The sequence below is a fragment of the Myotis lucifugus genome, unplaced genomic scaffold (assembly GCF_000147115.1).
Source record: "Myotis lucifugus unplaced genomic scaffold, Myoluc2.0 scaffold_0, whole genome shotgun sequence".
NCBI lineage: Eukaryota > Metazoa > Chordata > Mammalia > Chiroptera > Vespertilionidae > Myotis > Myotis lucifugus.
Genome location: NW_005871048.1, coordinates 48,574,856 through 48,590,480, shown reverse-complemented (window position 1 = coordinate 48,590,480; position 15,625 = coordinate 48,574,856). Strand labels below are relative to the sequence as shown.

Here is a 15,625-nt window from a genome sequence, read left to right as displayed (position 1 = left end):
TATTCAAGAATTAGAATTTCTTTTCTTAGTTCCTACTGTGCACCAGATACTACTAGGCTTGGTGTTTATTCATTTCATTTGACGCTTATAATAACCCTCTGAAATGGTTTTGTTACTACCTACATTTTACAGACGAGAAAATTGAGTTCAGAGTTAGCCTGTCCAAACTCAAATGGCTAACAAGGGGAAGAGTCAGGATTCTCTGTACTGATTTAGTGAATTCAAAGCTCACCCTCTTAGAATGCCTAGCTACTCCCCTGCCAAAAGATATGGACCTTTTCACTAAGGTTGGCTCTACTTTCAATTTCAAGTCAATAATGCCTTCCCTTGCACTGGGTGACACAACATGGTGAGGATGGTGCACAGGCCAGAGATGGCTAGGTCTGCTCAGGGCTGAGATGACAGATACAGAGACAGAGGCCAGGGCCCAATACAGCTGTGGTTTAAGAAGTTTGTTCAGAGCATCGGGTGGGGAGTTCAGTGGTCAGGTCAGTGCCTTCGTGGCTCTGTAGGCAGCACCTGTAGGGGCAGCGAGGTCCTACCAGACCAGCTCTGCCCCAATGTGGGCCACTCATTCTGGGTCCCATGGGAGCCTTGGGGTTGGGCCGTCCTCCTTACAATGACTGACTTTCCAAGTGAGTAGGTTGCAAAGTGTTCGACAGTGAACTTCCATTGATCTTCAGAGACTTAAATCCATCTCACCCCATTGATAAATCTAAATGCCTTTTCTTGGGACCTCAAACTCTCCTTCAGATTCTTTCTCCTTTGGAAACCTGAGCATTCCTGGAATGGAGGTATACGATGGTTCTAAGGGGCCTTTGATGAATGCCAGTGTGTGAATATTCAGTGAACCATCACATGAATTTAAAAACCCAACTCATTCACATACTGGGGAAGGGGGGGGGGCTACTTACATGTTCTTCTCAAAAAGTTGAGAGGCTTACAAATTTTCTATTATTCTGTATTCCTTAAAGAAAATCTAATTAGGTAGTAACTTATGCAGTGGTCGCCAACCTTTTGGACCTCATGGACTTCACGGACCACCAGTGGTTGGCGACCGCTGTATTAGAGCACCATTTATATTACTATTAAATGAAGACCATTTGTATTACTATTAAATGAAGACCATAGGAGTGCAAATTATTCTTTGCTTTGATTCCTATATTTGTAAGTAAATCAGAAGCCATAGATTATGGCACCTGGTGTAGAACTAAGCATAAGGGAGTAATCAACAAATGTGTGTGGATCAAATAATCAGGCAGTCAAATCATTTTTGTGATTTGGAACTGAGTTCGAAGGGATAAGTAATGATCAGGCACCATCCTGCATCCCTAAGAACCTTAATATCACAAAGAGCAGTTTACTGAGAAATACATTAGCAAAATAAATAGTGTAGTGAGGCCAACCCTCTTATCTCACTATAATCGATAATTATTTTTGGCTCTTCAGTATTTATTTCCTCTTTTTAACAGCACCCTAGTTTCTTTCAGGAAATTACTTGGCATCTCCATTGGACAATTCTAATAATAGCAGAGCCCACAATGATCGAGTGCTTACTCTATGTCATGTATTGTGCTTAGTTTTTCATATATCCTCACAAATGATTTTCATGAACTCCTGTGAGATAGTTACTATTATTATGTCCACTTCAAAAACAAGGGACTTGAGGATTCTGAAAGTTTAAATGAATTAAGCAGAAATATCTGTAAGTGTCAGAGCTAGAATATGAGTGCACATATTCTGGCCCCATAATTTAGGCTCTTACCACTACATTATGTTATATAGTCTGGCAGAATAGCCAGGAGCCCTGTTCTCCTTTAGCCAAGACCTAAAACCCAAACTAGACCAATTAGACCCCTTCATTGGAATTTGGCTCTTAAACAAATTAACAAAGAAATTAAAAACAATTGCAGGGATCATTAGATTGCTCCTACTATGAGGCTTTTCCCTTAATTTGTGCCTTTCTGGTTCTCTGAAGATTCATAGACTCTGACCCTCAGCATCTCCACTAATTCTCAGATAATCAGAAATTCTTCCAATATTTTCTCACTAAATTCCATTTTGCTTATGTTAGCAGAGCTGGTTTTGATCCTGCAATCAGGGGATCATTGCTGATAGACCATTATCTAAGTAAAGGTGATAAGCAAGCCTTAGAGAGAATGATAGGGAATCCTCAAAGAACAGGGTGCTGTGCCCAGTCATAATTTAAGAGACTCAGTGAGAGATAATGTGTGACAAAATGCCAGGCTGATTTCCTCTGCTGCCTTTCTGTTGAAATGGTGAGGGCTTGGACACACTGGCCTTCTCCTTCATCTCCGGCACCCAGCACTTCTGTAAATAGAACCTGATGGTGAGGGTCTGTAGAAACAAACATTCTGAGGTGTGGTTGAAGGTAAAAAAATATTCCTACAGACCATTCCCCCCACAAACTGATTAGAATTCAGACCAAGCATGAAACTGCAGATGAAGCTCTCTCCTTCACAATGTCACCTGGGAAGATTATATATATATATATATATATATATATATATATATATATATATATATATATATATATGGTCCATATGTTGCCATCACTCTAACAATCCTAGGACACTTGGAATTGCCTTCAGAGTCCATGTTATACTTCTTTCAAGTGCCTCAAAAGTCTTACCCTGTGGAGAGGATTAATTCCTAGAATTAGCCTCACTCTGGGTAATCCAACATCCTGTTTGGTGACTAAGGTTGATAAGCATATTGAAAATAATATTTTTGGTCAAAAGTGAGGTGTTATAGTAAGCCAATGAGATGTTTTTTTCTTGTATGGCCTGTAAGTTGCCTCTAAGGCCATTTCCAGAATGCTTTCAGTGAGGACAGCAGGGCTAAGAAATATAGTTTACAAACAGGAGTACTTTGAGGGTAAAAATAATTTAATAACACAATAATCTATTGAAAGTTTTATAACACTTATCAACATATAAAGCACTTTTCACCTATCTATTAACAAAAGATAATGTTTATTATTACCAGACATTGTGCCAAGTTTTTTTTAATATAGATTATATAATGTAATTCCTCACAATTAGAAAGGTATTTTTATTATTATTCACCTCATTTTAACTGAAAAGACTCAGGACATAGAGTAACTTGTCTAAGGTCACAAAGTGGGTGAGCAGAGAGCCAACAACAAAACCCAGATCTCCTGACTTCCAAGCCCTGCTCTTCCTCCTCTACATAGGTTCTGACTTATACAACATCAAGCAAATCAAACTTACAACAGTTTGGATTAAAAAAAACCAACCTTCAGGAAGAGAAAACCTAGGGCTATTTTATAAATAATTTCAGTTAAATAGCACAGCCAGTGCATAAAGACTTAAGAGGCAACTCACCTATTCCACATCCTACCTGTCTTTTTCTATGTCCCTCCTTGGTGATTGGAAAATATTAGTTCTTTTACTATTCTCAGTCCTCTACTTTCTCATGCTGGTAAGCTTTCCCTATGTTCCCGAATTGGTTCCCCAGTCCCTTTCCAGTCTCTAAGCTAATTCCCAGTGTAGACAGCTTCCCGAATCCTCTAGAAAAAAGACCCTACTCTATCCCATTTCTTCCTGCTTTCCTTATTTTATCTACTCATTTACTCATTCATTTATGAACCCTCTGTTTTCTATTTACTTAATGCTTTTTGACATTTAGTAGAACACATTTTCTCTTTCTAAATTCCATGAACCTCTAGAATAATGCTTCTCAAGCCCAGTGGAGGTATTTTATGCTTCATTGGGTCCTCAGAGTCTAAGCATAGTCTTTCACGTTGCTGGAGACTGAATAAGTGAAAAAGCCAACCCAGGAGGGTCAATTCAGTGGGCAATATGCAAATGTCAGAAACACAGCAGGAAAAGGTCATAAGCACCCATTAGTGTTGCCAGGCTCATAGAATACAGTGACCTAGAAATATGTCAAGAGTGCCAACAGTGCCAAAAAAGAACCACAAAAAAGAGAGAGAAGATGGCACACTCAAAATCACTAGCTATATAGACATCAGAAATACCTAGAGGAGATATTTAGGGAATAGAGAGCTGGGAATTTCATCACTAGCAATGGTACCCAAGAAAAACAGAACAGATCTGAAGAGCCTATGGAAGACCAAACACAGATGATGAGCATCACCACTTGATGGAAACTGTTAGTTCAGGGTTAATAGCGAGTGGTCCTGGAAGCCAGGTGAGTGCACAGGTTCAAATGCTGCTTTACCCTCAGCCTTCTGACACACTAGCCTCACTTCTCACTCCAACCAGGGGGTCTCTCCTGTTGATGCTCCTGCCCTGAGCACTCTCATGACAACAGGCCTTTTAGAAGGTCAGGAAGAGCACTGTGGGGATTGAAGAATTCCACATCCCAGGCAGGAATCCCTTCCTTGGCTTCTATAGCCAACTTCTTAGGTTGTCCCAAAGGGTTTCTCTATATCCATAGACCTTAGCCCCCCTCTTAACTGCCCTCCATTCATAGACATTCTTAACAGATGACATAATTCATTTCCTGCTCTCTCTTAAAAAAAAGAGGGGGACTATCCCCAGGGGTTAACTTTGGGGAGAGGCAGAGGACAGCAAATTGTGTATTTTTTGGTGTATAGGTCAATACATTTTAAGGAGGGAAGCCTAACGTTCTGCCTTTGAGTTAGATGTAATCGATACTTTGTCATATGAAGCTATATATTGAATTATCACCAGGGTTAAAAGAGATTATGCAGGCCTGGCTGCATGGCACATTGGTTGAGCGTTGACCTGTGAACCAGGAGGTCACAGTTTGATTTCCGGTCAGGGCACATGCCCAGGTTGTGGGCTCAATCCCCAGTGTGGGGCGTGCAGGAGACAACTGATCCATGATTCTCTCTCATCATTGATGTTTCTATCTCTCCCTCTCCCTTCCTCTCTGAAATCAATAAAGATATATTTAAAAAATAAAATAAAAGCAGAACAAAGTATCACATCTATAAAAAGAGAGATTATGAAGGTAGTCTTTAGTACATATCAAATATCAGAAAATGTTACTTTTTATTAATATTAATATTAACAATATGTCCAACCAATTTTTAAAGCATTCTCTGAGAAAGTGGAAGAGAGGATACTGTGAGTGAACTTCCCATTTATTCATAGAATTAAACAATTCAGGGCAACATTTAACCAGTAACATTTGGGAAATAGGGCCCAAAGGAATTTTCATTGTTTTGCCCCATCATAGTCTTATATTTCTGAGTATATCTAGAATATCTTACAAGGTATACATAGATGGAAAGCACTTTGTGGATAAAGGGAGTAACTTAAGAATGCAGCTTTTGTTGTTCTTTTTTTTTTTTTTTTTTAAAGGAGACTTGGTAATGTGTCTAAGAAGACAAAAAGAATACAGTTACTAAACCTAACATTTCCCACACTCACTCCCACCCCCATACACAAACATGGACACGATACGTCATTTTCTTATAGGAGAGCTGCTCTGACTAAAATCTTGTGTACACTTTGAGAGATAACAGCAATGCTGGCTCAGATGATGACGACCATGATGACGAGCGTTGCACAGACAATAATATCACCTTGTATTCTCTCCCACTAACTGCAGAACACTTCACACATTATCTTGCTTACCCTAGACAGACAGTGATTTTCCAACAAACTCCCAGCGATTTAATGGCAACTCTGTACACGGCAGTACTCTCATCTACTTTATTCAATATTCTGTTATACTCCCAAATTTGGCCGATCATGGTTCACCTGGGAGAACTTGTTAATAATATACACTCTGAGCCTTACCCAAAGATTCTCTTCTGGACTGCCTGGGAATCTGTCTTTCTATGTTTGTTTTCAAGCATCCCTTGATCAGGCAGGTTTAGGAAATAAGGCCCTTATTTTAAGTCAGGGTAATGGGGAAGGAATACTGGCTGACATGAACTTTAGTAACATTAGGATCCTCTATTTTCATGGAAGTTTTTCTGACCAGTTGGAGGATAATAGAGCAGTCATGTCATAGGCTCAATAATCAATAGATAGAGTACTGCCCTATCTAAAGGATATTATTATTTGAAAATACAATCAGTTTTTTACTGTGGGACCCTAATGTTGAAATACACTAGGCAGTGTCGCATTAGTACCTTTTTCTTTTTTTTTCTTTTTTAATTTTATTTTGTTGTTTAAAGGATTACAGATAGTAGTATATATGTCTCCTCCCCCCACCCCCCATTGACCTTCCCCTGGCCTCCCCTACTCACTGGCACATGCCCTCACTCCCCCCCCCAGTACCTTTTTCTTTGAAAAATATTTTTATTGATTTTAGAGAGGAAGAGAGAGCAAGAGAGAGACAGAAACATCAATGATGAGAGAGAATCATTGATTGGCTGCCTCCTGCATGCTCCCTACTGGAGATCGAGCCCACAACCCAGGCATGTGCCCTGACTGGGAATTGGACCATGACCTCGTGGTTCATAGGTTGACACTCAACCACTGAGCCACACCAGCAGGGCATTAGTACCTTCTTCTAGGTAAAGAGAGGTAAACAGACCACTGAGACCTGAGAAATCCTTACATGTTTGTCATTACGTACATTCCGTGTAAAATGGTAAAGCTATTTACCTTTGTTAATTATTAGTCAACATCTAAAAATGTCTTAAATTAATTTCTGACATTTCTTTTTTTCTGATATATCTCTTTGGGCAGGGGAATCAAAGGAAAACAATAAACAAATGGGACTATGTCAAACTGAAGTTTTTGCACAGCAAAGGAAACCATCAACAAAATGAAAAGACAACCACTGAATGGGAGAACATATTTACTAATGATACATCCAATAAGGGATTAATATCCAAAATTTATAAAGAACTCATACAACAACACCAAAAAAACAAACAATCCAATTTAAAAATGGGCACAGGACCTGAATAGATACTTCTCCAAAGAGGACATACAGATGGCTAATAGACATATAAAAAGATGCTCAATGCCACTAATCATCAGAGAAATGCAAATTAAAAACATAAGAGACACCACCCCACACTTGTCAGAATGGCTATCAACAATAAATCAACTAACAAGTGTTGGTGAGGATGTGGAGAAAAGGGAACCCTAGTGCACTGTTGGTGGAAATGCAGATTGGTGCAGCCAATATGGAAAACAGTATAGATGTTCCTCAAAAAGTTAAATTGTAACTGTCTTATGATTGAGTGATTCTACTTCTGGGTATATATCTGAAGAAACCCAAAACACTACTTTAAAAAAATATATGCAGCCTATGTTCATTGCAGCGTTATTAACAATAGACAAGACATGGAAGCAGCCAAGTGCCCATCAAATCTGGTCTTTTTGCATATTATTGGGTATAATTCAGCTCATCTAAATAAAAGTATAGGAAGGTAAAACAAGTTTGCCAAACTCCATGCATTTAAACAACTCTTTTAGTTCAATGTTTTTCCTTGAAAAGCCTTTTTAAGGAGGGGGTTTTTAAAAAAGTAATTTACTTTGGCTTAAAAATTTTAAAACACTCGAAGGTCATTAAATGTACTAAGTATAAAAGTAAAACAAGCAAAGTCTCCAAAAAAGTCAATGTATAAACCAGTCATATACACAAACTTTATTAATTTTTTATTAAAGCTACTCAACATAATGTGTACTCAGCATTTTGCAATCACATTCCTAAAGAAGATACTGAGCACTCATTCTCTGCAATTATTAAAGAGGTGCCACAGTCTTTGCTCTCATTAAAAGAAAAAATAAAGAACTAACCAATGAAGCTAGTGCCTGATAGTGGTTGATAAAGAGGGTGAGACTTCTGTGGCAAAGGCTTGGTCTCCATCATCCACTTTGTACTCTTCCGACACATTTTAGTTCAGTGTGTCCTCAGACCCTACATATATTTCTCATCTAGATCCCTTTTGCCTTCTTTATGTGGCTCCTGGTTTCAACTATATCTATATCTATATCTATATATCTATATCCACATCTATATCTACATCTATATCTCTTTTTATATTACATACACTACTTGTTTTTATTACATACACACACACACAGTTTTAAGAGGCAGACCTATATAAGGTTATGGTGTTATCATTATTGTCACCATAAAACAGATGCTGAGTGTCCTTTCTTTCATAAGCTCAGCGTATTAAATGATTACTCCAGATAATTGCCTCAGGTAAATAGCGTTGTTGTTTTTTCCCCTTTGTTAGATTGTAGGAACCACTTTGTGCTTTAGGAGAAGAATATACAAGATTAAGTTTCTTCTCATTTTTTGACTAGTCTTATTCAGTAGTTTACTTTTTAAATGCTCTACTTACCAACTGACTGAATTCTATTTAAAATTCATTTTTAAGGAGTTATGAATATTCAGGGTAAGAACATATGGAGTGGAGCCACACACCAAATTTTTTGGGGGCTAAAACTACTTTTGTGTTGATTTATGCTTGTCCTTCATCACATGTCTCCCTCTACAGGTAACAAGTAGGTAAGTGTACTCATTTTAATGGCTTGGAGTGAACTTGTATTTTCTGACGTCAAAAGCCAAAAGTCTTTTGCCTTGGGCTGCAAATCTTTATTTGCCTGAGGACCTCTAAGTGAGAATCAATGGATAAAATCAAAACAGCTCTAAATATAAAGACCTATCTAGTGAGAAGGGATACAATATTTTCTAATTTTCAGGTCTATGTAGAAAACCCCAATCTAGTGCTCAGAAATTAGTGACCTTTAGTATTTCTTTTAGTTTCTCCAAAACGTACACTTCTATGGTGGGTCTGAAGGCTAACCTAATTTGATGGATGACTTTGTGGAGGTGTGAGAAGGTCCCTGGACTTAGAAAAAGGAATCCTATGTGTATTCCTAACTCTGCCTCTAAGTAAGATTTTCTCTCATTAGGCCTCAGTATTCTCATCTTTAAAATAGAGAAGCTTAAATAAAGGTTCTCTGACTTGCACTCTTATGTGAAAATTCTCAATTTCAAAATACTTCCACAGAGCAATGGAAAATATGGAAATTAGCAACATTGAAAATTGGTATTGTGAAAACATGACAATGTTTCATGAGGTGGCTTTTCTTAAGTTAACATTATTTAAACATGAAATGCTCAAAATGACTAATTGTGCCCAAAGAGACATGACTATACTCCTCCCCCAAAACAGCACAATGCAGGTATGGCTTTGGCATCTCTCACTCTCTGCTGCCCTCTCATGTTTCAACACACCCTTCAGTTCTGTAATTCACTCACTGCCTTGGGACCTGTGCAGGTGAGGCTGCTATAATGCAGGGGTTCCTACACATCTGCGATGACCGTTTGAAAACAAAATCATAAATGAAATGTACTGGAAAGCTGACACAGCATCAATGTCCTCCTCCTCTACTCTATCAGTTTTTAAATTAACGTTAGGAACATAAGAAGTCAGGCACAGAGTAGGGTTGTAGGAAGAAACGAAGAAACACTTGGTGAGTTATTTAGAGCCTGCTGAGCTCTGTTCTTCATCCAAGTTCTCTCCAACTCCTGCAACAGCACAGAGACCTAGGAACTCATATCTCCAGTCTTCAAATGAGCAGGTAAAGCAAATGAGAAAGACGGGGTTTACACTCAAGCTCCAAACGGCACACACCATCTTTGTCCTAAGTCACACTAAAGAACAAAATAGCTATTTAATAGTAAGGCTCTGTTATGAATGTATTTATATTTGGAAGCCTTAATGTAAAAGAAGTTGTTAAATCATTCTATAGCTATGTATTTATCTGTTGTGCATGGAAAAACAAACAAACTGTTGCGGGACTAAAATGCTTTAACCCTGATGATATACAATGAAACCTTCCTGGCTTAACACATGTCAAATGGAATAACCTCAATGGGGAAAAAAGGTATTCCAAGTGCTAAGGGATGAAGCTTTAGAAAACAGACATATGTACATAGTCAACATTCTTCACTCTTCTTTTTAAAAAATCAAGGAGTTGGTCTATAGAAAAGTTATGGAGTTATTTTTTCCTTCAAAGAGCTGTGACCCAAAAGTAAGTTCTTAAGTTTTGAAAATAATCCTGAACAATAGTTGATCATCCATATCATAAAGACACCAGTGTTGGTAGCTGTGGTGAGAGGAAGGGACCTAGTGCTGGCAACAGTAGGAGGCCCCATTATGGACAGGCATACAGGAATTGTTTCCATCTTGACCATTTGGAGCAGCGGCCTCCATAATTTTTACTCTTATGACCCACAATCTTGTTTTTCTCTCATTCTCCCCTGTATTTCTTTCATCTCTGATGTATTGAATGCTCACACTGTGAAGCAAGGAGCTAAGTGCATCCCATCTGTGAACTCATCTAATTTAGCAACAACTGTAAGACATATAGTCACCAATTTATAAACGAGGAAACAGAGAAAGAGTGTGTAACTTGCCCAGGGCCACACAGCTATCATGATAGAGGTTGGTTTGAATTCTGGACGGCAGAGCACTCACAGTGCACAATCTTTGGGCATCAGTGATGTTCTGTAAAGTTGCCCTCCAGGGCACCCTGAACCTGGGTACCACAGCAGCCTTTTGGACCAGTCACGAACTTAACTCTATGCTACACTGTTCCTCTAGCCCCTAAACAAAATGTCTAAGAAGGCCAAGTTCATCTTAAGGGATGTCCCACTGACTGTTTTTAACACCCTTCCCTGCCCTGCCCAGGACAAGTGCAAAGGTAGAGCTGGGTTCCAACACCAGGGGCGTAACTTGGCGGTAGGACCTGAGCAGTCAGCTGCTGAGGGAAGGAGTTCACAAGCACCACCTTTTCTGTGTGTCTCAAGTCTCCCATCAAAGTCTCAGCCACTATTATTATCATTATTCATGTTTTCAGGAGCCCACGTTTTCAGAATGGGCTCAGACAGGGGAACCCTCCCCTGCTGTGGCCCTCATTCCCCCCTCACCCCCCAATCCACCTTCCTTCCCACCTGGGTTTGCTACACTTGGGCACTTCCATTCTCCAGTTAGTTAATGCCTGTTGTGCTTTGTGATGAACACAGCTGGACTAGACAGCTAATGGCAGTTTATTGGCTTCCCTTCCTAGATCAGATTTTTCTTTTTTTTAAAAAATATATTTTATTGATTTTTTTTACAGAGAGGAAGGGAGGAGGATAGAGAGTTAGAAACATCAATGAGAGAGAAACATCGATCAGCTGCCTCCTGCACACCCCCTACTGGGGATGTGCCCGCAACCAAGGTACATGCCCTTTCAGTCCACAGGCCGACGCTCTACCCACTAAGCCAAACCGGTTAGGGCGATCAGATATTTCTATAGTCCCACTGTCCCTAAGCACCAGGCCAGGAGCTTGTGGGTACAAATTAGGCCATTTTAGCCCTAATTCCCAGATTTTAGTAACTCACAGTTTTAGTAATTCACAGTTACTAAATTTTAGTAACTCACAATGCCCTCTGGCATTGCTCCTGTGCCTCCATACCATGTAAACATTCCATGAGGTCTCTCACACGTGTTCAAAACCAAGTCTGTGCCCTTTGGAGTGCAGCGACTCTCCCTTTAACCAGTGCCAAGCAACTGCCAGGGCGGGTGGACAGCTGACTTGACCACTAAGCACCCACCACCTCTTGTTGGGCACAACAGTGTCCAATGCTACCTGCAGCTGCTCCTCTGGGAGGATGCTCCAGTGGGCTGCCTCATGTGTGACCTCAAACTACAAAAGGTCTCAGGGACCAAAATAGCACTGCATTATGCTTATAACACAATGTTGGAGTCTTGCTTATTCCAAAAACAACAGGGGTGGGGAGGAGGGTTTGCCCCTCTTCATAGGGGTCAGAACTAGTGCCCAGAAGCAGCACTGAGGACAAGGTTCTATGTGGTGTCTCTCACTAGAGGCCCCAGGCACATGCTCACACAAGCCTAGCCTGCTCATCCCTTAACATAGATCATGGATAGAAACAAAGGGTCTAGTTCTAATATGGCCTAATTTGTACCCACAAGCTCCTGGCCTGGGGCCTCGGAACAGTGGGACTATAGAAATATCTGATCGCCTTAACCGGTTTGGCTTAGTGGGTAGAGCGTCGGCCTGTGGACTGAAGGGTCCCAGGTTCGATTCCGGTCAAGGGCATGTACCTTGGTTGCAGGCACATCCCCAGTAGGGGGTGTGCAGGAGGCAGCTGGTCAAAATATCTGACCTAGTTCAAATGTAAGCTAACTGACATTTAATTTGGGTTTTTGAAGAAGAAATCTGTTACTCAAAGAATGTTAATACACAGGAATTTCAGTTATTGTTCATCTTTTGATGAATGTCAAGAACAACAGTGGTGAACCAGATGTCTACTACAAAATGACAGTTGAAAGTCATCACCAATAAAAATCTTGAAATAAACAGGGAAAAGAGAACCAATAATTTAATATTCACTGAACACAAGTCTCATTCGAAAAGACATGCAGGAAAAACCAACTTTAATAAGTGCTTCAGAATCAACTCTGATGTAAAAATCACTAACAAGCCAGGTGGAAAGTGCTGACCGGACACTCACTATAACTTAATAAGCTGCTCCTCAGCATATTATGAGTTAGAGTCCAAGGGAGACACTTGAAGCAAATGAAATATTGGTCTATTTTGGATAATATGTTAATTTTCTTCTGGTAATAATTTTAGAAAACATAGGTTTTCTTTCCTAGTCAATTATAATAATGAATCAATTGGGGTTTCAAGAAATGATTAAATGAATTCAATTTGATTTCAGGCTCAGTAAAATGAGACCATTTGTTCTGTTTCAGTTCAGTTGAGGTCAAGTCCCATGTCTAAAATAGACTAACAGGAATCGGGATAATTTTATTTTTCTGCCCTTGATGTCCCTCATACTTCTTTCCACTTTTCTTCCCCAACTTCTGCTCTGTTGATTCCATTGAACTTTTCTATATTGTATAATTCTTCTTCTCACTCCTCTTAAACTGCATTTATTCTCAACTCTCTGGGTCCAAATCAGGGACCACTGGCAGGGTGTTCTTTCCTACACACAACTGGGTTAATGATGAACCAGGAGGGTACCTTTTATTTATGCTTTCACTTGCATTAGGCCAAGCTACCAAATATTAACATCACACTGATAACAAAAAACTGGCAACAACATGGCCAACATTTTGAAGGAAATGCTATATCTCAAAATATATATGCCCAGAGCAATGCTAAATTTAGTGCAAACTCACATTTAAACAGTTTAAAAAGTGGTATATCAGTAAAGATTTCCCAAGTAATAGTTCCAATGGACAGTTTGTGAGATCAATGAGAGGAATGATATATAGAGAATAAAGGATTAATTTCTTTAAAATTCTACAATTGCTCTATAAAATTGGTGTTAATATTATGTTGAATCTTGGGAAATATGGTTTCTTCCTTGACATGAGAACAGTAAGCTCCCAGATCTTTCTTACCTGTTATGGTGGCTTTGTTGATGGACGGTTGATTGCACATGGGTGATCTTCTGACAAAGAGAGAAAAATACAAAGCAGTCAATACGGGCTGCTGTTGACTTGGTGACTCTCTGAGTCATTCCAGATATGCCATTTTAACTTACAGGATTATTTTTGTTAGGACATGCAAATAAAGATTTCTCTTCAGACTAGCCAGTGGAGTGCCTAGGTGCCCTTTGACCTAGAGCTCAGATCACACATGTCCAAAAAAAAAAAAAAAACCCCACCAGTTACATCTCATAGTTACAGACTTTGGGGTAAATAAAGCTGATGTAAATGTCACAGGCACATGATAGAAGAGGAAGTTCTTATTGGTTGACTGTATTCGATTATGCCAGGGCTCACAGAGCAAACACAGACTTTCTGAATTTGAAAAAGCAGTCAATACACAATTGGTTTCCCTAATACAGTGTTAAAAAGTTTTTATTTTTGGCATTCATGTTTATGATTGCCTGTACATTATCAGAAGTCAATGTACTCCTTGTAAACTAAATCACAATTAGTGAAGCTACTTAAACTTTTTCCTTTCTATTTTCTTATATTGAGAAACATCTCTGATAATGTTTGTTAGAGAGCAATATGAATGATTTGTGCAAATAGGTGCTACAGAAACTTTAGAAATACTATAAACTAAGTTGATTCTATCTTGTATTCTCTAATTTTTTAGAACTTTGCCAAATTCCACAAGATGATGATGAATCCCTTAAGGTAATAAAACCGTACTATCTGATTAGCCTGCATTCCCTACAGAGCCCAGTCTGATGTATGCAGTATTCCACCAGTGCTTAATAAACTATGTTGAAAAGAATAACAGTTATAGAATGTCCATTAAAAGTTTTTGAAACATAACTTTATAAAATTGTTACATAAAACTGAAGCTTTCAAGCCTGGCTAGTGTGGTACAGTGGTTGAGCATTGACCCATGCACCAAGAGGTTGCTGGTTCGATTCCCGGTCAGGGCATATGCCCAGGTTGTGGGCTTGATCCCCCCATAGGGGGCATGGAGGAGGCAGCTGACTGATGTTTCTCTATATGTGTATATATATGTGTGTATATATATATATACTAGAGGTCCGATGCACAAAAATTTGTGCACTCAGGGGTGTCCCTCAGCCCAGCCTGTGCCCTCTCACAGTCTGGGACCCCTCAGGGGATGTCCACCTGCTGGCTTAGACCTGCTCCCTGGGGAATCGGGCCTAAGCTGATAGTCAGACATTCCTCTGGCAGCCTGGGAGCCCTCGGGGGATGTCCACTTGCCAGCGGGAGCAGGCCTAAGCTGCAGTCAGACATCCTTAGCGCTGCTGAGGAGGTGGGAGAGGCTCCCACCACCACTGCTGTGCTGGCAGCTGGCAGCCTGGCTTGTGGCTGAGCAGAGCTCCCCCTGTGGGAGTGCATTGACCACCAGGGGGCAGCTCCTGCATTGAGCGTCTGCCCCCTGGTGGTCAGTGTGTGTCATAGTGACCAGTCATTCCCAGTCGTTCTGCTGTTAGGGTCAATTTGCATATTACCCTTTTATTATATAGAATATATATGTAATATATATATATTTTTAAAAATGAAACTTTCAAAATATAGTTATCTTAATTTAAAAAAAGATACATGTAAGAATGTCTGAAAAATTTTTGGTTGGTTTTTGGGAATTATTTTTGTTCTTCTGTTAGTGGTTAACGCTTAATAAGCACTTAATGTGTGTCAGACACTGTGCTAAGTGAACACTTTGGAAGAATCACCTGGTTGTGAGGACATCAAACCTTAAAGCAATTAGTCTCATTGCTCCCATTGTACCAATGAGGAGAACAAAGCTGTGGGAAATGGAAAGGTTTGTTCAAAGAGCTGAGATTTAACTACAGTGATATGATCCCAGAGCCTGCGCTCTCCTCTGCTGCCTTATTGTCAGGATGCTTCTGTGGAAGCTGGCCGAACAGCCGCACATCTGTGCGGGTGGCAGCTCCTGCAGAGCCCTGTTCCAATCTGCCTCCCTGAGAGGACAAAGCTCTAAGCAGGGCCGGGAGGTTTATGGGAAAGCAGTCTCGTGCTTCTGAAGTTCTCACTGCCCTGGTTCCACACACTGTCTGGCTCTGTTCTTAAGTTTACTCATGTCAGTTTGGGACTGAAATCTTGTGTTTGATTGAAAAGGCACCAGAATTTCTTTCTGAATTATTTTAGTTTTTATTATGCAATAATTAAAACTTGATTCATGCTTC

General features: G+C 39.8%; 1 protein-coding gene and 1 pseudogene across 1 annotated transcript in view; both read right to left on the bottom strand.

Moving 5' to 3' along the window:
* LOC106696654 overlaps positions 1 to 5,734 on the bottom strand; it is an 88,302-nt pseudogene extending 82,568 nt beyond the window's left edge.
* Positions 1 to 15,625, bottom strand: part of PDE4D (phosphodiesterase 4D) — a 1,252,971-nt gene that overhangs the window by 153,418 nt on the left and 1,083,928 nt on the right. The window contains 1 exon segment of the mRNA XM_014452711.2: positions 13,383 to 13,432. Within this exon segment, the coding sequence (XP_014308197.1) occupies positions 13,383 to 13,432 (50 nt within the window).